We start from the raw sequence: 27,489 nt of genomic DNA, 5'->3' as shown, positions 1-27,489 counted from the left end.
TTTAAAGGAATATTCTCATATAACAACAAAACGTTTCTTCACTGTTCAGGCATTTGTAATGAAGCACATGAAAATGACAATAGTGAAACCAGAGAAAGATTCTCAAAGCCAAACTCTGAACACAACTCCACTTCACAGTGTTCAGTCTGTCACCTTCAGCACTTTAAAGAAAATGAGATTAGGTAAAAAAAAAAAAAAAGATGATTGTGATCAAAAATCTCCTTCAAATGAGTTTCTTGGCCACAAGAATCCGAGCTTTTGTTGTTTGCATCCGGTTTACAGACTATGATTGCAATGGGTTGGTTTTTGTGTTGCTTGTTTTATCTGTCGGGTGACTTACTTTACTATTACATCTAAATCTGATTCATTTTGGAAGTTTACTATTGCAATAGCTGCTTATTCTTTGTTTAATTAGACTGAGACAAAGATCAAATTTGTCAGCAGCAATGAGTCAAAGAGTCGAATGCAAATAGTTTTCAGCCTCCCTCTCTTTCTGCCATGTCTGCTGTCTGTTGCCAAACAAGTTCAGCAGGATTTGATTTATGCACTGGCAGCAGCAACTTCCTGGTACAATGTCTCTCCAACACAACTCCCTGCTCTTCGACAGAAGTCCCTAAAACACACAAACAACTTCAGTGGAGCTGCAGTCCAAACAGGAATGGCCTCAATGATCTGTTTTCACGTCTGTCATGCATTTTATGAACAACCAAATGAGCTGCAGAGTCAATACGACAAACGAACATGACTGTGTGAAATTATAAATATGGTAAAAATTAAACCTATTTTTAAAAAAAACAGCTAACAAAACATGTAAGCTTCAGAATTCGACATATGTTCAGAATAAAACCAGCTGTGGTGCATTTGAAAGTCCGTGTAGCTAAGAGGAGAGCGCGCAATCGTGTTTGAACTCTTTTGTCCCGCAGAGTCATCTCATCGTGAACGAAACGCCGAGTTTCATGAGTGACACATGTGACAAGGACAAACCAGCTCAGGAAATATTTCTCGAAGGGTTCAACTGTTCCAAAGAAAGAGACATGAAACCTCCCTGACTTTACCTAAAGCACACAGCCAAGAAAAATAAAGAGAAGAACAAAATCTGCCTCAAGGATGGGCTGTGGTCCCACTGGGAATATGACATTATCATGATCTGTAATCAGTAGTGAGAGTACCGAAACAGCAATAAGATGAAGATACAGAAAAAAGTGTTAATCAAGTTTTAAAGAGAAATCTATGCCTCTCAAGCAGTAAAATGTATAATAGCAAAGGTTTAATCCTGTATTAAGATAGATCCACACAGGTGTCTGTATGCTGTTTTGCAACAAGACAAGAAGATTCATGCACTCAGTACTCATTACTTTCAAGTACAGGTCAGTTTGCCTAAAATGGAAGATAATTAGTGTATATAATTTGTAAATATGAAACATTTAATAAAAGATATAAGGAAAACATAATTTAAAATCAATTAAAGCATAAAAAACAGAGTTCATTAGATGAATCACCATGACCAGAATTATGACATGACATTGTTTAAAATAATTGCTACCCTATTCAAACTGTGCTTAACCATTATTATTTCTATTTTCATCAGCCACACTTACACCTGATTATTCTCAGGTACGTGTTATCAGCATATTGCTTACGTAGAACCTGACTGCCAACAGGAAGTAGGCCATAAGACGTCTCAAAGTAAAGCTTCAAGCTGGAATGTAAAGTAATTCAAGAAGGAATGAGAAACAAACTCACTGACACCTATCAGTCTGCGAAGGGTTGCAAAACCATTTTGAAGTCTCTGTGTCTTCAGTGAACCCCAGTGTGAGTCATAGTCCACAAAAATGAAATCAGTGCTTATTAATATTCCCAAGAGTGGACAACCAACGGAGGACCAGAGGAGAAACTAAACACTTTTAGGAAACTACAAACTTACCGCACAGTACTTTCTTTTACATTACGTTTATGTTACTTGAGTAATTTCTTGCTTTTCGTTTCACTTTCCCTTGTGTAGAAAAGGAAAAGCAAATTGGGAATATATGTATAAAATGTATGGTAACACTTTATTTGAAGGGGTGTGCATAAGACTGACATGACACTGTCAAAAACATGACATAACATCTGTCATGAACATAAAGAAGTCTTTATGAATGTTTATGACAGTTGTCATGAAGTGTCATTCGGTAAATAATAACATTTTTAATGCAAAGTTGTTCTAAAAGTTGCATTGAAAGTCCATTAAAAAGTCCGACTTTGCATTAAATTATCATAATTTACAAAATCATGCAAAGTTGGCACTTTTAATGGACTTTTAATGCAACTTTTAGAGCAACTTTGCATTAAAAGTGTCATTATTTACCGAATTACACTTCATGACATCTGTCATAAACATTCATAAAGACTTCTTTATGTTCATGACAGGTGTTATGTCATGTTTATGACAGTGTCATGTCAGTCTTATGCACAGCCCTTCAAATAAGGTGTTACCAAATATATTATATAAATATAGGCATTATAAATCAAATTTATCATTCTTATTATAATTAGCTGTCTGCCATGTGCATTCTCACTGAGATAAATGGCGCCCTCTAGTGGCTTTAAGAGACAATGCATTTTGTCGCGTCATCATAAAGCGACAACTCAACCTGAGCTCGGCACAGAAAGACAGAAATGTTGCTTTTTTTTTAACAAACAGAATGGATTAATTAAATACAACAGAGCTTCCTTTGGTAAGATTATAATCCACAATCGTTTTTTTATTTTTTATTTTTAAATTAATTATCTGAAACAGGGCAGCTGACGACTCTCGCTGCTTCAGTCTGTTGCTCTTAACATGTGAGTCGCAGTGGACTGCAGCAGAAAATGCCCAAAATTTCAGAGGCTGAGTTTCCATCCGGGTGTAAAAGTCTTCCTGAAGGCTTCTGGTCAGCGGTGGAGGTGTGGGTGAAGAAGCCTCATGTTGTCAATAAGCGTCTTTGCGGAGCTACGGAGACGGAGAGCAGAGATGTGGACTCAGACGACCTGAGGAAGCTGCTGGATAATAATGATGATGAAGAAGAAGAACTGCTCCAGGATGTGTTTCAGTTCCTCTGCAGCGGAGACTCACCTGCACACACCCACCAGAAGGACAAACCCTGGTCCTCCACGGTCAGGACCTTCATTCCCAAAGTCAACTGTTACGGTGCAAAGCAGCAGAAAGAAGTTGTGTTAAAAGGTAAGAGCTCAGTTTGAACTGGAGTTGTAGTTTCGTGTCACCTGTGGTGTTCTGATCTGACCTGTTTCCTGCAGACTCTGACAGACAACATGTCACCTTTCTTCCTTTTGAGGAGGACTCGGCAGCAGGGAGGGTGTCCTTAAAGAAGTGCAACATTTATCAGCTCAGGCTCTGCAGTAAGGGCTGTGAGCAATGGTGAGTTCAAATCTGAATAATATGAGAAAACAACAACAACAGGTTTTAGGAACCATAAGCATCTATCATATACACAGTTTTTTAAGGACCACTCTCTTTTAAGGTGTATTTTTAATTTTCCCTGTTGAAGATAAATCTCTGACGTATTCTTTCTCTTCGTATCTCTTATTTTGATTAGAAAATAGAAATAATTTTGGTGATTCTAACAGACCAAAAGCAAGAAAGATTTGTTCCGATTTAACTCCAGACAGTGAGAAAAAAAAAGTGTCTATTTTTTTGTATGTTAGCGTCTCATTTCAGCTGTATCTGCTCGTTTACCTGCAGGGCGTTGGAGCTGCACGTGTTGACGTCGGACGGCTGGTTCTCTGACGGCGTGGCATATCCCAAGCTGCCCTGGCTGTCCTCAGATCTGCTGCCTAAACTGGTGCGCTGGGCCGCGGAGTGCAAGAGCAGCGAGTTCAAGAGCACGCTGTCTCTGCTGCCGGTGGAGAAGTACAGCCTCACGTACCAGCGCCTGAAGGAGAAGTACAAGAGCATGGTCAAGGTGGGGAGGGGGGCCGAGGCTCCGGTCCCGTCTGAGCTTTTCATCCACCGAGGGTTCTCATGCGCTTTCTGCTTTTAGGTTTGGCCTGAGGTCACAGACCCTGAGAAGTTCGTGTATGAGGATGTCGCCATCGCTACTTATCTCCTGGTGGGTTCGGAGCTGCTCTTTATCGCTGCTTTAAAGCTAAAACAGTCGGGATTGCGCAGGTTAAATGAGGATGTTTTAGTCTTTGATTAAATAAGAAGGATTAGCAGAGGCAGCGCTTTGTTCCGTATCCAAAGTTCAAGACTGCTTAAGTTCTCCTGATATCGAACCAACGCAACTCTGACTGCAGGTGCTGTGGGCCGAGGAGCGAGCGGCGAAAAGTCTGACTGACCCACAGTCCTTTGTGGACCTCGGCTGTGGAAACGGACTCCTGGTTCACATACTGACCAACGAAGGGGTGAGTTAGGAATTGCTTCTTTTAAATCGGCGACTAAAATAACACAGAAACGTCTTCTCAGTAGATTTCTATGGACGTTTTCATTTAATCCCGTCGCCTGATGCTACACAACAAACAGTGACAGCTGTAAATAAAGTGTCTTGTAACAGCGAGAGTGTGATCGTAAAGTGACACCTCATGTTGCAGCACCCGGGGAGGGGCATCGACGTCCGCAGGAGGAGGATCTGGGACATGTACGGACCTCGGACTGAGCTGGAGGTGAGAAAGACGAGCCTGAAGAAAGCAGCATTCATGTTCAGGTTTTTCACTTTGTGGCGTCGTCTCGGGGGCGTGGGGTGGAAAACGAGATGACATCGACCCAGAGCAAAAAAAATAAAAAATGCATATAGCTCGGGAAATTAAGAGCCCACTGCACAGAGCCCCATCGAAAACCTCCTGGTTTTTCCACCAAATATGAATTTCTGAGTTGAAACATTGGTATTGTTGTTTCTAAAGGAATATCAACTTGTTTTTGAAATAGTTTTTATATTCATCCATCTTTACAAATTGTGTAAACAAGGAGAAAATTTGAGTATAAACTGCTTGAAATTTTGAAATGGAATTAAAGTTAACATGTTGTTTTCATCATTATTGCAGCAGTCCAGTAAACAGCCACAATTGCTGTACATCTAAGTCTGCAGATATTAAAAATGGTAAAAAAAATCAAAATCAAAAATTAAACCAGCTGTTAGTTATTATTCAAATGTTGTCCTAAAGTTTTCATGTGCCGTCTCTGTGACTGCACAGATTTTCTTGAATCCGGCATGTTGCTGATTTCAAATTCATATAAACATGAAAACATTTTCAGAAAGACCTGCCGCAAAAAAACACAACAAAAAAACAACACTCTTCCATCCTCCCGCTTACATTATTTAAATGATTGATGAGGCGGTGTGCTCTTGGAAATGTTGATGGGGAAATAGCCTGAACTGTCTGATCCATCCGAGAGAAAATTGGCAGAATCCACACGAAGAGAGATTTAATGAGCTTAATTAAGAGGGTGGGGGGAAAAAAGTTTCTTTTTGGATGGCTTCCACTAAGTTATTCTGAATGAAATCATACCAATTTGCAACTTCCCCCGCTGGTTTTGCTATTTTAGGAAAAGGCAATTACTCCCAGCGAGAGCTTCTTATTCCCGGGTACGGACTGGCTGATTGGGAACCATTCGGACGAGCTCACGCCGTGGATCCCCGTCATCGCGGCCAGGCGAGTCATCAGCAAACACAATCACACTCAGAAGTGCCAGCTGATCTCTCCCTGTCCGAATAACATTATGGACAGACGGCGACGTGTGAGGGTGTTGATACGGGTGTCTTGTGTCGAAGCGGCCACTTGGTGGCTCTGTCGAGCCTCGTTTTGAGTCGCCTCTAAACGCAGCATCACTTTTTCCACCTTCTGAGCAAGACGAGGGCTTTTCGTTTCTCTGAAAATTCGTGTAGATGTTTTATGAAAACGTTTTCTCTTTCAAACTGCAGGTCGTCTTACTCCTGCCGTTTCTTTGTCCTCCCCTGCTGTTTCTTCGACTTCTATGGGAAGTACCAGAGGCGCCAGTGTAGGAAGTCTCAGTACAAAGAGTACATCGACTTCATCGCAGAGGTCAGCCAAGTCTGCGGCTTCGACACCGAGGAAGACTGCCTGAGAATACCTTCCACCAAACGTGTAGGTGTGACGAGACTGGAAGCTGCCTCGTAGTTTCATGATTGTCCTCGGGTTCAGGAAGTTGGCGATGCAAACGTCAGCAAAGGGCGCAAAGCTTCAGATGCGGTCCTGGCGAGAAGCATTTACAGAGTTGCAGCTCATTTTCCAAACTGAAAAATGGAGCAAAATCCGGCCGTTAAACACCTTAATGATTCATTTTTCACTGGTGCCAAAATTATTTTTGGGGAATCTAACAATTCCTACAGTTCAGAACTTTTAATCAAAGAGTTCCTGTTTCCCAAGGTGTAAACAGGACATTCAATGGACGCCCATTTCTCTTACTCACTCTTCAAAATAGGAAACACGAGAGAGCATGCAGATCTTCATAAGTTTACAATAAAATCACAGTTTGTCTAAAGCTGCCCCACATTTGGAGGTAAAACATAAACCTCCAAGAATCACAGCTTATAAACCTGCACAATATCTGGACAAGTCGTCGTAATACCAAAGGTCTGATTGGGTAAAGTTTTGATTGGCTGTAACGTCTCGCATGCCATTAAAACTCTGCCTTTCCGTCGTACATTTAGTCGCATCTAAGGACTCTGACTTCCTTTCATACCAACTCGGTTTGAGTGGTGAGAACATTGTGATGACGGGAAAGAAAGAGAGTAATGAGAAAAATGTGGGTTGACATTAAAGCAGTGCCATGTTCTTCTAATTTCCTTCCAGCTGCTGTGAGAGAACTGCACCAGGAATTGGTTTGTTCAAGTCACAGAGTCTCTGCTGTTCCTGTTTGACTTTTTACAAACAAAATATACGGAAACGAAGAAAAGATTCAAAACTTTCACGTTCTTCTTGAGAAGTCTGAAAGTTGCTTTAATTGTTTTCCTGGTCTGGACAAGAATGAAAATGTTTCTCCCTTTTCCATTTTATAAATAACCAAAGGACTATTAACATGTCATAAATGCTGTAGTTTTTACAAATTGATAACAATTCGCTTTATAATATTGATTTGGCAAAATTAAATCGGCACATAAGTGCTTTTTGACTTGATGGTTGAATCATTCAGATATTGAAGAGACATTTTACTACCCGTTGATTTCTGGATGACTTCAAACTCAAGTTAAATTGCGTCTGTTGTCCTGAAACTGAGTCATAAGTACCAAGTAAAGCATGGAAATCAAACTATTTTTAAGTATATGTACAAATGAAAACTCAGGATTTGGTTTACGATGCTCTAACCTTTATTTGTCAGTATTATTATACATCTTTAGAGACGTTGAGATGCCAAAAAAGCACTAAAATAATTTTTTCCCCCAGCTTCAGGATATCCAGAAGCAAATTTTAGCATGTTGTTCAGCATCATTCAAGGATCACATTTATTAGAAATAACACAGACCTGCCGGGGCTTTGCTAGTACAACTGACACAAAACATCCGCAAGGACACATGAGGCTTATTTTTAAATGTTGAATATAAGAGTTTAATACGCCCTCAAATAAATTTATCAAAGTTTCTATTTGTCTAAAGGAACAGAACGACCTTTCAGTTTTCGTCGAGAGGAATCAGACAATCGTGGTTTGAGCTGCATGGCTGTGATGGCAGTGAGAAATGCAAATTTATTTATTTATACATGCAGTAATGACACATGAACGCACCAGGGTTCTTCACAGGAGGTCCGTCATCAGCCAGAAGCGCTCTAAAAGCTTTATCCATAAGGAGGTATTAAAAGCCCGTAATTTAAACCAGATGGTTTAGATCCGTTGTAATTTTCACTGTTATAAAATTTTAATGTTGATGTTTGAACCTGTATTGTGAGCCTTTTGCATTTCTCTTGTTTTTTTTTTTTTTTGTCAGAAAAGCTACAAATTTTATTCCCCAGCTTCCCTTCCAAAAGTTGTTGTAACACTATTTAAAACATTAGTTTTATTTATTTATTGTTTTAGCCATGACTCTATCATACTCTTCTCCACCTATAATCAGCGCTGACGTCCAGCTCCTTTCCTGCAGGTGTGTCTGGTGGGAAAGTCGAGGACCTACAAGCAGTCCGACGAGGCCGAAATCGACCAAAGCAGGGCGAGTTACATCCAGAGCCGCCAGACTTCCACAGGAGCAGCAGTTCAAAGGTCAGGCGTCAGGAAAAGCAGGGATTGTTGCCATGGTAGCGCTGAGTGCGACGACACCTCGGGGTGCGCGTGGGGAGACGGCTTCCGGCCCAGAAACGGAAGGGAAACGGTTCGAAACTGCGCGGCGCTACCGCGGGACGTTGTGGACGGAGTCGTCCTGAAGGTTGCAGAGGCTCTGCTGGGAATGTCGGAGGGAACGTCCAGCGGCGACTGGAACAAAGGAGGTAAGCAAAGACAACAGTGACAACCACTGGATGATGTAACCCTAAGTAGCAATACGGCAAATGTCGCTCAAACAGCTGGCGCCGTTTAAAATTGACAGGGGAAGAAACTTTACTCAATTTCTTTTGTCATTGTGCAAAAACAAATAAAGCTCAAACAGAAGTGGACCTTACAACAAAACAATGACCCCCAAACATACATTTAGACTCACCAACGCCTGCCTGCGATATAAAAAAAGGGAAATCCCAAAATGGCTGCCTCGAATCCCAGATCTTAGTCTCGTTGAGACTCGCTGTACGAGAAAACCCTCAAACGTTTTTCTGCTTGAAATAACGAAACAATGTTAGATGCTTCTTGCTAAACCCGAGTTTTCCCTCTGCTTAAAACAAACAAACAAACCAAAACACATATTTGTTTTCATTTTGTGTCGTGAGTGAAACAAGTTTTAAGTTTTGGTGTTTGAGTGAAATTAAATCACCTTTTTTCCATAAAAAGTGCGGCCAAATTCTCAAGTAAAACCTTTAAAGACCGTCAATAAAAAGAGCTGGCCGCGGGATACGCAAGTTAAATGCAACAAGGTTCCTGATTGGTCGGTTTAATACTCCTAATTTAACCAAGCGATGCGTTCCAGTCTGAAAGTGACGCCGAATGTCATGTTGTGTTTAAGCAGACTCGTTTTTATAGTGCCAGAGAAGGTTTTAACATCTGTTTTTCATCACCGCGCCTCCGCTGCTGCGTGTATCTATTAAAACGCTAAAAACAGCGCCGCATCCCTCATGTCGCTACCTTAAATAATGCCTCTGGCGGCTTCGTGGGAGTCTCCTCTTTTCGCTTGTTACCACCCCATCCCGTCCAGGAGGGGAGGGGGCTCCGCTGCTTTGAACTCTTTATCTCGGCCTCCGCCCGCCCCTTCCTGCGCTGCACGCTTCAGAGAGCGGAGCGCAGAAAGTTTAGCTCACACGCCACCCACACAGCACCTTTGTAGACACCCCACCCCTCCTCTCTTTTACCGAGACTGGTACGATTTAAGCAGCAAATTCTCAGCTAGTTTGTAAGTGTGGAAATTAATGGTGCTGAACATAAGATGGAGAGGGGATTAAAAAGGGAGACTGTGACTGGATGAATAATGCACCAGCGTCGATGATTTATGCATGAGGGCGCGTTTTGTGCGGAGGCTTTCCTGCGGTTATCTGCTGCGTAAGAACAAAGAGTAAATTCAGGATGAACCAGGCTTTAGTGAGTGTTGGCCGAAGGCCTTCGGGGTTTGGTTTCCTTTTGTTCCCACGCGTCCTCAAACAAATATGTGCATTTTTTTTAATACTTCCATGGCGTCGTTTCTGGTGTTTTAAGTGATCGTTTGCTTCCAATTAATTTTGATGTAGGTTTTCTAGTATCAGGGTATGTAAAAAAAATAAATATAATAAAAACACTGGTATGTAACTTCTAAATCAGCAGGAACAAACTGCACTGTGTAACAATGCTGCATTACTGCGCCAGTGGTTGGGTGGTGTGTGTATACCGATGCATAAATTCATGCTTCCTACGCACTGGGGAGCATTTAGGATTTGATTTGAATATTTCTCATGTCTGGGTACATGTGGAAAAAAGAACTTAAGCAGAGTTTGGAGGATTATTTGTATTTCTTCCCCTATTACTTGTATGATAAAAATCCAGAATTGAAGAAAAAATGATCCGACTACTGCCAGGTTGCTTTTCGTCTCAAACTTGCTTGTGCTGGAGAAGAGTGGAAATTAGCCTGGAAAATGTGTAGGAATCCTAAATCAATTCAATATACATTTGGACTTGTCTTGAAAAAAATGTTTATTTCATCATCTGATCCCACAAAGGTTGTTACAAAGAAGAATTGGATCATAATTGTGGAGTTTTCCTGTGGACTGAAGACGCTATTTAGCTTCGTACTTGTAAATGCAGCCAATGTGGTGTGTGAATACCACAAATGTTGCTTATTTCATAATTAAATATTTTTTTAAAATCCTAAGAGGAGGAAAAAAGCCTTCCAGGACAGTAAAGTAAAGGGATATTTCAGCTTTTATCTGTATTTTAAACCATGTGGTTTAAACATCGCTAACATTGATCTCGTATAGAAAAAAACAGCCTTAATGATGAAAAACTCAATGGGTGTTCAAAAGCATTTTGACTCAATTTCAAAGTCTTGTTAGAGCAATGACAGCATCCTAAAATAATCATCATGGCGAGATTGAAAAGTTTGTTTTATTCCGTAATTGCCCAGAGAATGTAATTAGCATCATTCCCAAATTTACCCCAACTGTAGGCGCAACATTTAAAATAATAGTCTCTAATTAATTCAGCATCTGATTGGCAGCAAAAACAAAAAGTCGTAAACTGGACACATTAAGGGGTGAAAACCAGTTTTCCTTATTGTTCCCATTTTGTACTCGTCACTTAAAGCCAGTCAGCCTAGAGGTGTTTGGCATATAGAGTAAAATAGATCACCTGTAAGTTAACCTTAAATAAACCCTCCTGCTAATTAGTGAAGGTGGTTGGTGTAAGTCTGGACCGAATGATTAATTCATGCGTGCTGCAGCGCCGACCCGGCTCACGCTGTTATGTAATCACGCTGAGAACGAGGGGTGAACGTCCAACAGGCTGTTCTGGAAGGATTTCATAGGTACAGTAAATAAATTAATAAACACTGTTGTTGTGCTCGCAAAACCTGCTTCCATGTGTGGGTGTTTAACTAGTGAACACCTTGGATCATTTGTTTTCTCTTCTTGCTCTTTGTATGAAGAGAAAACAAAAGACGGAAAGACTTTTTTAACGTTTGCTGCTTTTGTTTGTGCTTCTCTAACAGTACCGGCGTTTAGAGCTGGTTTGGAAACAGAAATTAGAAGCAATCTTTCTGAACGTCCGAGCCGGAAACGTCTTTTTAAGCAGGCATCAAGAACTTGGTTCAAGCATGTGGGAATGCAGTTTGGAAACCGTCAGCATGTGGGGCTTTTAGCTCCTGCCGCATCGGTACACTCATTGGCATTCTTGAAGAGAATGCTACCTGATTGACCTGTGAATCAAGTGTGAGGAGTGTGATGTCTTTGGCTCCCAGGAAGACAAGATGGCTCCGATTTGCAAATGCAGCAATCAAGCGTCCTCGCCTGCATCGCGTCTCTGATTGCAATCAGAACCAGAGAATTGAGCCCATTGCAGAAGAAACGACAACAAAGCCGATCAAATCAGACAAATCAAACCGTGATTTTCAGCTGTTTTCCTCAAAAGTGATTATGTTCTAATGGACTAAGTTGTTCACACAATTCCAGTGGACTGTGCTGGATTAGCTGGTGTCTATTTTGTCTTTATCTGTAATTTTTCAGGCAGAAAAATGTCTCGGAGCACAAAAAAAAAGCCAACTGGATGCAGGTTTCTCTACTAAAGAAAAACATGTTGTTGCTCTATGAGACATAACTGAAAGGGATTACATCTGATATCTATAACATGCCTTATACATGACTGGTTATTCAAACAGTTTCATGTGAAAGCAGTAAAGGAGGCAGAAAGGAGAAAGTTATGCTGATTGTTATTGATTGAAAGGCAGATTACCTTTATACTCTGTCGCTAAGTTATTCTAGAACATGATTTTCTAGGCAGTTTGGATCCTGCTGTTCTTCACTCTTTTCCACCAGACTTCAGGATCTTCATATCCCAACCAAATGCAAAGTAAGGATCATCTGAAAAGAGGACTTTGGACCTTAACACCACCGGTCTATTAAAAATGTTATTTTTTTGGAACTATGAAATGTTTTAGTTTTCTTAAAGACAGATTTTGGTTTTCGATTAGCTTTATGCCATAATGATCAATGCTACCAGAGGGAAATTCTTGAGATGAATCCCAGTGTGTGTTTAATGAGTCTTAATGAGTTTTGCTTCTTGGCTTGAGATGAACATATTTTATAAAGATTTATTTCGTCCCTCCTATAAGCTCTATTAATGAGTAAGTTTTGAACACAGTCTGATTGCTAGAAATAAGAGAACCTTCTTGTGCCAGCTTTGAGTCTCGATGGCTGATTGTTTTTCACCGTAACCGTAATTGTTGGTGAGATTTATGACGGCCATGTTGGCAGTTTTGGGTCATTCCTGTCCTGTTCAGGTCTCCAAAATTGCAGTATCTGAACTTTTTAAAAATTTGTCTCAGAAGGGTTTTGGATAAACATCCATTTTCTTATTTGATCTTTTCAATAAGTCTCTTGGAGTCATGTTAATCAGTTTGACTGAAGACATTAAAGCTGAGTGCATAACTTACCAGAGCCATTTTTTAACACTCAGCATGACGCCTGATTGGCCTGAGCAGCAAAACAAACTGGTCATCGGTGTGCGTGCTAACGCATCTCGGCCAGCTTTTACCCGAGGGACGCTGAACCTTAAGCAACTCCAAGCGAGTCATTAATAATCGTCTGCACCTGTTCGTAGTCCAAGCAGAATCCAGTGTGTCAATACTGGCCTCCTCCCATTAATCCCCATTAGGGCCACAGCCAGTAAAGGCCAGCTCTAAGCAGCGTATTGATATTATATTAAACCTGGAGCTGCTCTGTGGCGTCTGCAGGAAGACAGTCTGCAGAGTTTCACGCTCTGTGTTCTGCTGAGCTGACCTCGTTTCACGTCTCAGGGATTGTCTGACCGACCGTGTTTACGACGCGTCGTAATGACGGTGCGTTTTTGTCTTTGGTGGCAAATCATTTTCAAATCCTTCCTCCTGAAGATTTAAGTTGTAGATTTATTGTCGAATTCTGATGTCTGGTAATCTTTTTTTTTTTTTTTGGTTTTGTTTGAGCCACTGTTGTGGATTTTGGTTAAACAAAAAACAAAAAGAGCTGATTAACTTGTCTCCAGATTAAGGCCAACCATAGTTACAGAATCAAGTGGCGTGTGCCTCTCCTATATGCCAGAGAGAAGACGAGAGGGATTTTCATTTGTTGAAACCAAAGGTCAGCTCTGATTGAATTCTCTCAGGGGTGGAGAAAAGGGCAACGCCAAAAATACAAAATAATAATAATAATAAAAAAAACTGCTCCTGATACAGAGCCTAAAAATGAAGCGCTCATCTCCTCATAATCTGATGAACTCTGAGTTTTCAGCGCTGCGTTTCCTCTTTGTTTCCTGTGCCGTCGTTGAGGTTCACGTCTGAGTTGTAAACTCCTTTTTGGAGAAGCGGAGATGAAATTCATGCTAGTCTCTGTGATATACGTTACTAAATAGGCTTCATATGCCTGACAGTGTTTAAAAAAAACCCCAGCCGTTTTTGTTTCCTCTCCACATAAACCATTGATCACACCTTTTCGCTGAGAGGATTTCCAACAGAAGCTCCGATTCTCTCGGAGCAGCAGGGGACATCGACTCGCTCAGCTGCGTCCTCGGCTTTTTAATATCACATTCCCCTATGCGCCCCGAAGGAAGCCGCAAACGCTTTTCCGAATGTCACGTCGACGGACATCATTTTGCTCCTTTGTCTCCCAAAATCTTTCAGCCTCTCCCTGTTCCTCCTCGGTCCTCCTCAGGTTGCCTCTCTGTGAGGGAGGTGGCTGCGCTGCTGCAGCAGGAGACGCTGCAGCTCCTGAAGAACGAGTGTGGAGGCCTCCAGACGCTGCTCAAGAACAACCACCAAGTCTTCAAAGGTAATTTTAGGGCGAAAACCTCCTGTTGATGTTAAAGCTGCTGGATGTACCTTTTGTAAAGAATTTATATATATTTTTTTCATATTTGTTAAAACTGTCACTGATTTGTGAAAAGATCCTCCACCTCCTCCCTGAACTATTATTGCCGAAAAAAACAAATGCACAGCTCCCGACCAAAAACAACCAATCAGAGCCAGGAGGAGGGTCAGTGCTACTCGTTGTGGTAACGGCAGAGAAACGACTCCAAATTTGAAATGATTATTAACTACATGCATTGGGGGGTTTTAATAACGGTTCTGTTATTGTTGATGGCACTCCAGCCCTTTAAGGAGGGAGGGTGCAAAATATTTTGGTTAATTTCTCTTATTTTGCGTTCACAGCAAACGCGTTTCGAGTGTCGGGCACATCTGGTTCACATTCAAAGTCTATTGCGGCGCGTTTCGAGTGTATAGCGTGGCGCGATTTGAACCGTTTGGAGCGTTTGACAAGTCGAGTGCATCCGACGCTCCACATAGACTTTGAATGCAAACCAAAGGCGCCTTGCTTGGTGTGAACGCACCATAAAGCATTCTGTTTAAGTTGTATTTAAGCTCCTCTACAGCTCAGTGCATTGCTTTTCCTGTAATAGGTATTGAAAAGGCGTGAAGTCCAATTTGTTGATACACAGAGTTTTAAACAGTTTAGAAACAGCTAAACTTGTGCAAACAAAATTAAGACAAGAACATGTCCATTGTGCCTAACAAAAACAAAATATGCTGTAGTGTTATTCCTCATCTTTTTGCATATTTCAAACTCCTGTAATCTGAGTTAGAATATTTTCCCGTCTTGTCTCCTCTTCGCCTCATGTAACGACGGTTCAGCTGTGAATGTTGAGCCTGACCTCTTACTGTCTTCAGGATGCAGAAAACACACCAGCTGTTTCCTCCCGGGCGTCTGGGAGAACTCGTCTGCTGTTTTAGGAACGTTCTGGAGTCATATTTTATTTTGAAAGGTCGTAAATCTGCCCGTCTCATCCCTTTTTTTTTTTTTTTTCAGTGGAAGGAGGAACGGTCCGCATCAGAGACTGGAGGGACGGGACGGAAAGCCGGAGGAGGCCCGCCGTACCCGGTGCCCTAAAAACTCGTCTCTGCTGGTTTCATGCCCACCACCCTCAGGGCTGCCCCCTGCAGGAGCAAAACTGCACCTTCGCCCACGGACCAGATGACCTTCGACCTTCAACAAGGCCTCTAAAGAAGCTAAAGAAGATTTGACAGGACTAGTGTCTCCTTTAAATTTGTTGCTTTTAGCCGAATTGGAAATGTTGAACGATTTTCAAGTTAAAGACTATTTAGTTAATGACAAAATAAATAATAAAAAAAAGGGGCTTCTGTTGGGGCTTAAAGTTAGCTTTCATTGGTTTAATTGGATCATTTCATTTATAATTTTCTATAAGTAAACTTCAGGAGTGTTTGAACACAACATGCAGCTTAAAGGTCTTCAGCTTTATATTCTCATCATTCAGCACACGGAGCGGCTTCTCCAACTTTTTTCATCCGCGTTAAAACTTTAAAAGCCCCCTCCGCACCGTCAGCATTCACGTCCGGGCTTCGCCTGGACTTTTTATTCACCTCAGACGTGTACTTTGAGGTTCACAGACAGGGCGGCGGATAAAGGCCGTGCCGCATTTGAACAAAGTAAATGTTAGCGCCATGAATTATTTGTTGGCAGGAGCCGAGGGGTGAGCCGCGTGTCATCCCCTCTCGACGGGCGCTTGCCGCCGGTTCTCTTTCTGCGTTCGGCTCAAATGTCAGCGGCGGTGCGAACGCGCCCAGTGTCTGCAGCAGGGCAGCGCACAGAGAGCCGCTCTGTTTGCTTATGTGACAGAAAATACCCATATCACTGGCACAAAGAGCTCCAACTTTATCTGTGTAACATCGGAGGTCCAGACTGAGACAGGTTTAGCATTTCAAAGCAAACCTGTATGTTACAAAAATTCAATAGCTCAAGCCAAAACAAGAGAAATATTTGTTATCTTACTAAGGCTCATCAAAGTTGCTGCAGCAGAAATACTTTCAGATGTCTTGAAACTAGATAGGTTGGAGTACTGCAGATGGATTTACAAAAGTATTTCCCTAAATTATATAAGGAAATTAGATAATTGGAGGCAAAACTTTAAGGCTTTAAACTGTAACTAGGCCATCACGGCCCTGAATCAGTAGAAAAGGTTGAAAATGTTATTCTTCCTTTTCTCATGCAGTTCTAGATAACATGATGGATTCTTGTTTTTTTTTCTGCTGCAGAAAAAACCCAAACAACATAAATTATTAACAACCGGAAGTGGATAAATAAGTTAGAGCTGCTTCAACATCCAATCAGAAGGCGGTGCTTTTCCTCCTCCTCCATTATTTCATCCACTTTGTTCAGTGGCACACATGATCATGCAGCCTCCACCGTGCTCGACAGTCGGTTTAGTGTTTGGCTTGAAAACCTGGACTCTCCCAAACGTCTCTGTTTTGATTATGGCCAGATAGCTTGACATTTTCCTCATCTGACTCTGAAACTCCAGAAGGCATTTGACTTGTTCAGCTGCAGGTCGAGGTTGAACCTGAAGCCGGCGGTGTCATGGTAACGTCACCGTCTGGGTCATACGCCGGCTTCACTGCGGATGTTGACATTTTGTTTCTGCCATTTTCCTGAACGTCCAAACAACAGAGAGAAACCTGGATAACGGCAGAAAACCTTTCCACTTGCTGTAACTCCATCGTGATTTCATCAGTCAGATTTGTTTGTTGTTTTTTTTTTTTATCAGCAATGGAAAAGCAGAGACCCTAGGAAAGATTTAATGCATGAAGTAATAATGATGAGAAACATTTTCTGTGATCTTTAGCTCTTTGGACATGAATTACCCGACTTTAACTGCGAGTCGAATCGATGTCGTCATGGTTTCATAACCAGTGCCTCTTCTTTGGTGCATTCACAATCATGTTTGCTTCCTAATAGCCTGTTTAAATCAAGTCACAACTATTATTTCTGGAAGCAAATACTCCTTCTGCTCCAGGCCAATCATCGACCCGGTGCCCCAGATTAATCCGCAGAAGGTTCTGACGTCGCTGAAGAGCAGAGGTCCTCTGGTCATTTTCCTCCAGCCCTCTGATTTACGTCGCTCTCCCTCTGAACGCGCCCCGCTCTGCTCCCCGGATTAAAAACAGAACCACCCACTCTGTATTCCCACACAGGGAGTCTCCCTGGTCCGCATGTAAACGAACCACATGAGAGCCGCGGCTCACCCATCCGAAGAATGCTGCGCCGTGCCAATAACGATGACAACAACAGAAAGGGAAACGTTTCCCAGCACATTACGAGTTCTTCCATCTGCCAGCGTCCACAGCTGCAGTGTCGAAGAATTTGGTCTAATAGAAACGTCAAAATCTGGGGAGTTTCTGGAAAAAGGGACTGAAAACACAGGAACTTTGGCATTTTAAACACAAATAACGTCTTCTAGCTAGATGCTGCTAGAGAGTTTTGACAGTGGAAAAATATCTTAGTTTCTATAATCACGTTTTTCAGTGGCTAGAATTTGATCAAATGTCCTTTTAAGATTTATTTCACCTGACTTATTTTTTAAAAAAAAATTCCTGTGTGAACTAAAAGAAAATTGCGGTTATTTTTTTATTGACCCTTGAAAAGAACAAAGAATCGTTCTGGTGCGTCTCGAACTCGGTCAAGATGTTACCACAATGTGAGGAAGACTTGCTACAGCTGTTCTCAAGAAGATTAAAAGTTCAATTAAGGGTCATTACTGATATAAATTTGTTATAAAAGTATTACTGATTGCACTTTAAAAATTAGGTAACTTTATGTTATTAAAGGTAAAGTTTAAACAGTAATGATTTCCTGGTTAAAGTCAAGTTGTCATAACAGACATTTTGAATAAAGTCAACTTTGTATTAAAAGTGTCATAATTTACCGAATGACGCTTTATGACAACAGTCATAAATATTCATGAAGGCTTATTCATGTTCATGACAGGAGTTATGTCATGTTTATGAAAGAGTCATGACGGTCTTATTCAGCCCCCTTCAAATAAAGTGTTACCAAGTTCCTTTAATCAATGTAAATAGAATAAATTAAAAAATGCAATAAGTTAATATTTCTCTCAAAGGGCAAAAAGTCAGAAAGCCCTTTCCAATAAAAGCAGGCATAAAAATCACAACCTGGTCGATAAAAACCTGCTACATTCATTCTAAAAGAATGATTAATTATGATAAATAATAATGTGGTGTGACTCTGTGGTTTACGGACTAAAAAGAAAAATAAATTAAAACGATTCACAATTGCCCACTGGATAAATGTTTCTGAACCTTGTTTTAATTTCTAACCGTGACGTTTGCTGCATAAATAAAGATCATAAACATTGGGGAGCAGTAAGTAAACATGGAGGCATTTGTATTTGTAAGTCCCAAAAGTTTCTGCTCTGCAAAACCGTGTCCCTGTTTCTGTGTCAAACTATGAGAACCGTGTCAACAAATGGTTTCCTTAAAAAGTGGAACAGCTTGATGCAGCGCCGGGGACATATTTCTCCCACATCTGCTGCTTCACATGTTTTATTTTTGTCCAATGTTTGGGTAGGAAATCTTATCCATATATAGGTCTACGTCTGCTCCCCTCCAGCGTTTCTGGACCTTGTCCATCAGTGCCGGGAATAAACGAAGCGACGGTAAACGCGCATGAAACGGAGGAAGGAAGAGAACGTTTTAAGACCAGATTACTCAACGTGTCTGAAATCTGGGTCAGGGGAGAAGTGGCTGCATCTGTCTGCTCAAACCAACAACTTTTCCCTGCGTTCGCCTCCATGCTTTATTCATTGTGACACCGCGGGGCTCCGTGTAACACAGCCTCTTCAAGACATTCTGCAGGAACAGAAGTTTCCCCGAGAAAAGAAAACTGTGTTGGACCCCCTGACACTGACAGCTGTCACAGCCATGATTTCTGCTGACTGACGCTGCCTCAGAAAACCGGCTTTCTTCCCCCCCGTGCTTTTATCATATCGCTGCATTTTCTAGCTAGAGGGATGTTTGTGTTGCGCTGACATTTGCGCTCGTGGAGAACCGAGACGATAACGGAGCGCCGAAGATGCATTTACGCCGCGATTTTATTCCAGTTTAACTGGGATTTTACGTGAGAGACCAACACAATCTGGTTTTCAGGTTTCCTTGCCAATGAAAATCTAAAACGGAAGCTGGTGTCAAACGGTTGCTTTCTTGCAAATGAAGTCTGCCTGTATGATTTAGTCTTGGCTTTAGAAAAGCAGGCAAGAGGCTCACGATCTCTCTGGAGGAGCTGCAGAGATTCGCAGCTCAGGCGGTGAAGTCACAGCAGTTTTGAAGAAAAGAGGAGATCAAAATGTTGCTTTTTGACCTTCATGCCAAACATGGCGAAACATGGTAGCGGTCTGTCATGCTGTGGGAGAGAGCTTTACTTCAGCACAGAGTAAATTAGTTTAGATCAGACCCAGAGGAAAACCTGTTTGAGGTTCATTTTCTAGCAGGAAAGCAACTCTGCACAGGCAGCCAGTGCTAAAGTAAATTAATTTAGATGAATTAGACTGTGTTAAAGTAGCCAAAGTCCAGACTTGAATTCAACTGAGAATTTCTGCTAAGACTTGAAAGCTGTTGTTAGAAAATACTCTCCATCCAATCTGACAGAGTTTAAGATAAACTTTGAAGAACATGGACTGAAAACGGTAGTCTATGAAAACATGGACGGGAAATACTCCACTTGCAGAAAAAGATAGAACCCCCCGCCCCCTTAAAACCAAATATCACAAATATTGGATAAGAAAACTCAATTATATATATTAAAAAAGAAAAGAAATGACGTCCTATGGATATTATTTCAAGGCATTGCACCACTGATAAAGGTCTCCTCTGTGTGGAGTAGCTGGAGCTGCCCTCCTCCCCCACCGTGAGGAGGAGGAAGAGGAAGAGGGGGCGTCTGTTCGAAAATGTTCCATTTGACATTTTCTCATTGACCACGCACTTCATTTGAAATTTAAAAAAAAATTGAGCCTCGTGTAATGCCACGGGGTGAAGCTGCCAGGCCCCAGTTCAGAGCCCAGATCCGGAAATATGTGATCCACGCGTCTGCTGTGCCGCGGCGCTCAATCAGACTCGCACGCAGTTCAAATTAGGGCACATCCAGAGCATCCGCGCACATGCAGCATCCTGCGAGTTTGTCTGAATCATGAAACTGTCCTTAAAGTGTTTGACTGCGAACTCGGACCAGGAGGGTAAAAAAACATAAACATTTCATGCTGGTTTAGCTTCACTGTCACAACCGGCAACATTTGGCTAAGACAAGTGGAATTTGTCTTCTTGACTCGGTTCTGCTTTCACACCACCTCGGAGCACAACCACAGGTTCTGTTTCCACTGCGTCGTCAGTCAGAAGGTGTTACACATTCACAGCTTTAAAGGCGGTGGTTCTACCTCGCCTGGGGGGGAGGGGATATTTATATAACTCCAAAACAACCCCCACAAATTCACACTTTCTAGTAAGGGTGCAAATTATACACTTGACCGACGCGTGAGTCACCATTAACAATGAGTGAGTCACACATGTAAATGCTGAGGCACCAGCAGCTGAGTCCTCTGGGTTACCTGGTAACAAGTGTTGGGATGTAGAGGAGCTGGATGCGGCAGAGGCGACGTTTTTACGCGGATAAGATTAAATCCCAGTTCGTCTAAATTTGCAGTTCAGATGTTGGCAACGGTGGAAAAGACATGCAGGAAATGCTTAGAATGATCTCATGTTGCAAAAACTGGAAATGTTGCACATGAGGAAATTATCTTTTAGAAACATGTTTCTGTTACATAAATCTATACAAACATTTTTAGAATTTATTCTTTATGTCTTTCAGTCAAAGTGTTGAGGATTTCTTTTAGTTTTTTAATCTGTGACTTCATGGTTCCATTTTGTCAAGAGATCATGACGTTTAAGTAAAGCAGCTGCACGATCATCTTGGTTAGGAAATGACAAAAAACTATTCCTTAAAGAAGACATTTCCATTTTTTTTAAACTAGTCAAGGACTCAACTTTAGATTTCCAAGATGCAACATAAAAAAAACTCAAAAGAGTGGCACCCAATGCTTCCCAAGTTTCCACAATCTTTACTTTTTTAAAGTAAACGTGACATGTTTATTAAAGATAAATAAATAAGACTGAACACTAAACAAACATCAAGATGGACTGTTTTCAAAATCTCAAGATTCTGTGAGCTGATCTTGTTAAAAATTGTTTCACTTAACCAACCGTCTGTCTTATTTTGAAATCATCGCCTTTCAGGCAGTCCGTACAGAACTCAATGACAGTCAATGCAGCAGCCAGAGGGGGGCCCACAGCATCACAGAGCCTCTGCTGTACTGAACGGTAGATGTGTTTCGTCTTCCACTCCACGTCCATCTGGAGAGATTTTTCCAGCCACTTACTCCAGACAGCATGTCGTAAATCCCCCAGGAGTCCTCATGGAGACATGTTTTCTCTGATCTGAGCAACAGTAATATATTTGAGCTTTAACGGGCATCTACTTTTATGCTGTTGAATTATTTCAATTAGGGGGTCAATAACTGCTGTTATCTGCACAAACTACTGCATTTATAAAATAACAAATGATAAAAAATAAAAATAAAAAGCGTGCTCGCCCAGGATTACTCTAATATCTGTTTGAATCTTTAGTCTTTCATTTCACTCCCCTGAGTAAAAAGTACATCAGGTTTTTTTTTAAGCCTGTGTCAAGCAGAAATTAGTCAATATAACTTCCTTCCCATGTGACATGACACCTTTAACCAATTATTCTGCAGCTTGCTGAAGTGCCGTCAGCCTGCTGTCCTCGTGAGGTGACATGACTTGCCTTCATAAGCTAAATGAATGAGGGAGAAAAAAAAGAAATTAATTTGACCAGCATAAGAGCAGCCCAGCAGCCTTAATGCCAACTGAGAATAGGAGTAAGGACAAAGGCAGACCTGGGAGACGGCGCCGTTGCCACGGGCGACGGGCCAACGTGACCCAGATGACACAAAAGCAGCTGCGTCTGCAGGGCCGTTGTGTTTTGACAGCCACACTTAGTTGTTCTGATACGATCAGGAGAAAGCCACTGATGCTACAGCGAGCAGATGTGTGTTGTCAATTAAAAGCCAACAGGCCCCTGATTTAACGCCGCGGAGGCCAGGTCCAAACGCACAACAGCTGACTGTCATTAGTTCAGACCGGACCGAAACGCCACGCAACTGAAAACACGCGTCTCCTTGAAGCAGAACAAGAAGGAAACAACAAAAAAACCTCCCACGACGAGCTTGAACATGCGGAGCAGAGCTGCAGTCAAGCGAAGCAGAGACTTTTTCAGTCCTGCCACTGTGGCTGGTATTTAGATGGATGCTGGCCTAAATGTGTTTTTATAGCATTAGCTTTATAAACCCTGAATAAATGATGTACGCTTCTTGCAAAAGGGTAACAAGACAGCAAATTTAGGTCACAGTTGTCCCCAGCTAATTTTAAAATAGTAACAGACTGTTGTGCAACTCCAAAACTTTGCTGCCGCAGAGTCGGAGAAGACAAACATCCAGCCATGCTCCTGCTACTCCCACTTCGTTTTCTCCAGGTAGGTTCAAGCTGTGAGGCTGCAGAGCTAATGGCCAGTGAAACGCAAAGCAGAGATCTTTCTTTTCCCTCACTGTCCATGAAAAAAAAACACAACCAAAAACAGAAAAATAAAAGATTTTTTTTAAAGTGTTGAGAAAGATATTTGAATCCAGTTTTGAGCTTAAAGTTAATCTACAAAAGGAAGTTCGGTGTATGGAGGGTTGTGGTTTTGTATATTTGTGTCAACCAAAACACTGTGGTTCTTCAAGCCGTTCTCAGTTTTCCAATGACCTTTAAATATCTTTGTGACTCTCATTTAAGCAGCTGATTTGATCACTAACATGACAAAAGGCCTCGCTGAAGATTGGTATTTAATCTACCGCACGTGTTCACAATCAAAGCCAGCGTTTGGTTTGCCAGTCGTGTTTTGACATGGACGTTTGGTGGGCCTCGCTTCGCTTTCAGACGTCGTCTTTCTTCCCTCGGAGGGGAACAAACGGGTGACATCATCTGAAAATAGAACGGGCGAATCAATCCTACGCCTTACGCCTAATTAAAGATTAACGAGAAATTGCTGGCTGGTGTGGAGGTTTCTCAAAGCCTTGCTTTACGGCCCTGATTGGAGTTACATAACACTCGTTAATACTGAATATGTCCCGCTGAAAAAGTAATGACATCTGTCAGAGCGGGAGAATGAGTCTGGACACGGCAGGATGCGATATTTGAACCTGGTGTGCTGCTAGCATATTGATTAATTGGTGCTTCAGAGCTTCCTAATCTATTAAATCAGAGCTAGTTTTGCTGAATTAATGATGAGCTCAGCTTGGAAATGTCTGAGCAGTTTATCGTCTCTGAAGCACTGAAATGAGAATCTTGATTTTTTTTATTTTTTATTTTTTTACAGTGAAAGTAAATTATGTTAGCGTCTGATAATAGAAGCTCGTATGCAATTAATTTATTTTCCTCAATTTTATTCTCCTTCTAAATATATGAATGGGTCCGACTCACAAGGGGAAAGTCTGACAGAAAACATAGGATATTTGAATCAGAGCAGACATTTTGAGTGCAAAGAGATGACATTTTGCTTTCAAATAAGAAATGTAAGCTCTTGAATTATGGCAGTAAAATTCCTCCATATACTACCATTTCTGTCAGAGTCGTCTTGTTTTCCTTGTGCTGCATTTTGAATTGTAAGTACCACACAACAGAAAACATGGTGACAGTGAAGGAAATCTTGACCAATCCACCACCAACAGTGCTCAGATATGCAGCACCAGCAAAGCCACCCTTCAACAATATTGTTTTACCTTTTATCTGGAAATAGTGTCTGTTTATTCTTGCCATACAGTCCACTGTATTATTTATTGCTCTAAAGGTCTTGCCATACCAGTTTATTCATCTGTATTTACTTTAGTTTCTTAATTTATTCTTGCATTTAAACGATCTTAGGACTTTCACAACAATGGGTCTTTGGAGTTTTGAACAACTTTCCTCTTTTCTGCTTTTACCACATTATTGTTTTCAGATGGCCTAACTTGCTGCTGTTCCCATTTTCAATAAGCCCATAGTCCAAAGAGATCAAAGAAAAAAACAAAGGCTATGCCGACAAAGGAGCTCAACATCTTCAGCATCCCCATCTTATGTTTTCAAATATCTTACACAGTTGGGAATAATTAAGTTATACAATCATATCCTCCCCCGTGTCGCCTTTTTAAAATCACACTGTTATTTATGGACTATATGAGAAACAGTAGACACGCATGAAAAATAACATTTGAGGATTTCTTCATACTAACACTGCCTTAGCTGTGGCAACTTATCCTCGAAGCATGTTTCTCATGATGCTGATGTTAGTTGTGAATGATGGGGAACATTTTCTCATTACTTATCTTCATATTTTTAGTTTGCACCCTTGTTGTACACCCAACACATTAATTTAAAAGTTCTCCTTGCACCATTTAAAGGGGCAGCACCATTTCCCAGCAGCGTAGTGCCATTTTATAGCAGCTATTTGCTGCCGCTAGTCTGGAGGAGCTGAGTGGGGGAGTTTCATCTGAGGGGTGGTCTGTGAGACGGAAGCTCCAAGGAGGAGGAGCTGTGTCTCAAAAAGAGGAGGAGTTACATCTCAAAAGGAGGAGTTGCTGTGCCTCGGTCCTGCCAGGCGTTTTGCATAGCTGAATGGTTCCCATGAGAGATTACAGCAACACTCCAGGTCTGATTGTGATAAAGGAATAACATTACAACATGATGTAAAGTTGAACAAGTCAATTTTACATAATGCTGCCTCTGTAATTCTTTAAAAGTTTCTTGCGTGTATGCCTTGGCAGCAGCAGAAAACATAACGTAGATGTCCCAACACAGTGCAGGGTCACTATTTCCCTGCTAAGTCCTTCATGATTCATCCAATTTATTTAGCATGAGTCACCACTGTGTGGTCTGCACCTTTGAGAGCATCCAAGCCTGAAATATGTCTTGACAAATAGCTAGAGCAGATGTTCATAGAGAGAACCTATTCTCGGGGAGTTTTTTTTTTTTTTCTTAAAGCCGATTCAAATGGTTAGCAGAGGATGTTTATAACTGATGCACTTTGAGATGGAAAGATAGAGCAAAAGGCTACTTTTAAGGGTTTGGGTCTGTTTCTGTTTGTCGTGCCTCATGAAGAAAAGTGAAAAAAGCTGGGGAGTAAATGAGTCACTAGATGGACTTAGCAGTGTTTACTATGACCAAAAGGCACAAGAGGTTAAAGTAATGAAAAATAAGCACGATGCTACCAAAAGTATTCCCTCATCCTCCAGTTCATGGAATTCAGTGATCCATTCACTTTTATGTGTATCCAGCCTGGTGCTGGATAAGAACCAGCACCAGGCTGCTTCTGCAAAGATTGTGGAAGACCCTGTTGCTCTCAGGTGCATTTCAGCGTGGCATTCCAGCAGTCCAGCTGGAATGCTGGCAGCGTGGCACGATGCCATCTGTGCAAGAACTGCAGTCGTGAAAGAGGAAGCGACTGGGAATGACAGTAACTCAGCCACAAAAATGGCCGACAAAGGCCAGCCTTCATGTGGGCTTCAGGTTAACTCACTGACAGAGGAACAGCACTCACCTGACTGCACTGTGTGGAATTTGGAGCAGAGGGGATTATGGTGTGAGGATGTTTTCCAGAAGTTGGTCTCTTATTTTGTAGGGCAATAACTCCTAATGATTCAGTATACCAAGATATTTTGGATCATTTCAGGCCTCGTACTTTTGGAGTTTGGAGATTCAGGGGTAATGTCTGAGCCAGAGGAACAAAGGAGAACTTGATTGCAGTTGAAACTTTTCCATATGATGTACCTCTGCGTAATGGCGCTTCAATATTTGCAGATTTTACGTGGAACGTAACTCCGAACCATTTGTGAAAAACCTGCCTATTCACAGATTTTTTTCATGGAACATTTGAATTTTGAAAAAATAAAAAGTAGCTTGGGAAGCTGAAATATCTACGATACTTGGCTGGCAGTTGCAGAGCAATCAATCTAGGGTGCCGTTCATTTTCCTTGACACTGATTGGCTAAATTACCAGTGACTGAGATGAAGGAGATTGCAAATATTACCTTCTACAGTAATTCTGAGATGGTTTCTACTTTACTAATCATTGCACATTAAGGCATATTTGGTGTTTGAACTAAAATATTTATGGATGAGCATTTTTACAGAGATATATAGCTTATCTTAACATTTGATAAGATATATCTTAGCTTATCCTATACTAAGATAAGAAAATCTTTGCATAGGACTTTCTATGCTAAGAAAATCCTATTCCAAGGGCCAAACAAAATGTGAGGAAAAACTGTAAGTAGACTTCTATGCATTAACATGGACTGTGTAGAAAAGTGAGACGTTCTCTGCCTCCATTCAGTTCATGGCACAGCACTCTGAAATATTCTGGTGACAAATGTTTGGCAATAAGGAAGTGTTGACTCCTGTTCACACCAATGTAAGAATGCTGGTCAGAATTGGAGCAAAGATTACAGCATCTAAATGCTGTCAGAATATGTTGCTGTGGTTCTGTGAGTAGAGTAGTCGTCTTGTGGTTGGAAGGTTACTGGTTTGATTCCAGCTTCTTCCTGCCACATGTCAATGTGTCCCTGTGCAAGGCACTTAGCCCCAAATTGCCTACTGATTTGCATATTGGTGTATAAATGTTTGTGAGTGTGAATCGGTGAATGTTACTCTGATGTAAAGCGCTTTGAGTCGTCAAGATTATTAGAAAAGTGCTATATAAGTTCAGTCCATTTTTTTTATAAGCAGTCTCATAACAAAACTGACAAATTGCTCGTGCTGTTTCTCTTCCATTTCCCTTTTTTTTAACCAGTCTACACCCTATGAACTCATATTGGAGCTGCAGACTTAATACTTCATCTTAGGATGCAATGATGTTGTGATTCCAGAGTTTGTGATGTAATCGCTCTCTGGCACATTTTGTCTGTTTTCTCAGTTATCTTTTTCTTGCCTCTGGACATGGAAAAGAGTAATACCGTTGGGAGCTACAAACCCAAACACAACCAAATGGAGTACGGTTTAAAAACCATACAATATTAGCTTAACTGAACTGATTGCCTGTCCATGCAGTGCCACAATAACCCTGGAGAGCAGCTTGCCACCATTGTTAAAGATCTTGGCTGTTCATAACTGCTCCCTTTAATAGGTCTGTTAAGCAGCGTTTTCTTCAGCAGCACGTTTTTATGAGGCTCTTTTCCCAGTTTGCAGCAGAAGCCACAGTGCGCCTACACGAGCCAGCTGGCCTGCCCTGTCTGCCCACCGGAGCTTCGACTGGCTTCAAAGCCCT

General features: G+C 41.5%; 1 protein-coding gene across 2 annotated transcripts; it reads left to right on the top strand.

Annotated features, from left to right (window-relative positions):
• The first annotated feature begins 2,596 nt into the window (after positions 1 to 2,596).
• trmt44 (tRNA methyltransferase 44 homolog) lies at positions 2,597 to 15,434 on the top strand. Of its 2 annotated transcripts, XM_007551242.2 has the most exons (12): positions 2,599 to 2,717; positions 2,807 to 3,202; positions 3,277 to 3,397; positions 3,722 to 3,941; positions 4,020 to 4,088; positions 4,276 to 4,383; positions 4,570 to 4,641; positions 5,522 to 5,628; positions 5,898 to 6,081; positions 8,070 to 8,409; positions 13,933 to 14,049; positions 15,085 to 15,434. In XM_007551242.2, the coding sequence occupies exons 2-12, from the start codon at positions 2,851 to 2,853 to the stop codon at positions 15,297 to 15,299; spliced, it is 1,905 nt and encodes a 634-aa protein (XP_007551304.1). In that variant the 5' UTR covers positions 2,599 to 2,717; positions 2,807 to 2,850; the 3' UTR covers positions 15,300 to 15,434. The 2 variants fall into 2 exon arrangements, with proteins under 2 accessions (XP_016526599.1, XP_007551304.1); XM_016671113.1 differs by lacking the exon at positions 15,085 to 15,434 and adding an exon at positions 14,953 to 15,063 and having other exon boundaries at positions 2,597 to 3,202.
• The last annotated feature ends 12,055 nt before the right edge of the window (positions 15,435 to 27,489 follow it).

Source organism: Poecilia formosa, unplaced genomic scaffold (assembly GCF_000485575.1).
Source record: "Poecilia formosa unplaced genomic scaffold, Poecilia_formosa-5.1.2 Scaffold41, whole genome shotgun sequence".
NCBI lineage: Eukaryota > Metazoa > Chordata > Actinopteri > Cyprinodontiformes > Poeciliidae > Poecilia > Poecilia formosa.
The sequence above is the reverse complement of the archived record's forward strand: the minus strand, read 5'-3'. Positions and strand labels throughout refer to the sequence as shown.

Coding starts and splice junctions, on each gene's coding strand:
- trmt44 (XM_007551242.2), top strand. CDS start 2,851: ATGCCCAAAATTTCAGAGGCTGAGTTTCCATCCGGGTGTAAAAGTCTT. Junction 3,203..3,276: donor GAAAGAAGTTGTGTTAAAAG/GTAAGAGCTCAG, acceptor TGTTTCCTGCAG/ACTCTGACAGACAACATGTC. Junction 3,398..3,721: donor AGTAAGGGCTGTGAGCAATG/GTGAGTTCAAAT, acceptor GTTTACCTGCAG/GGCGTTGGAGCTGCACGTGT.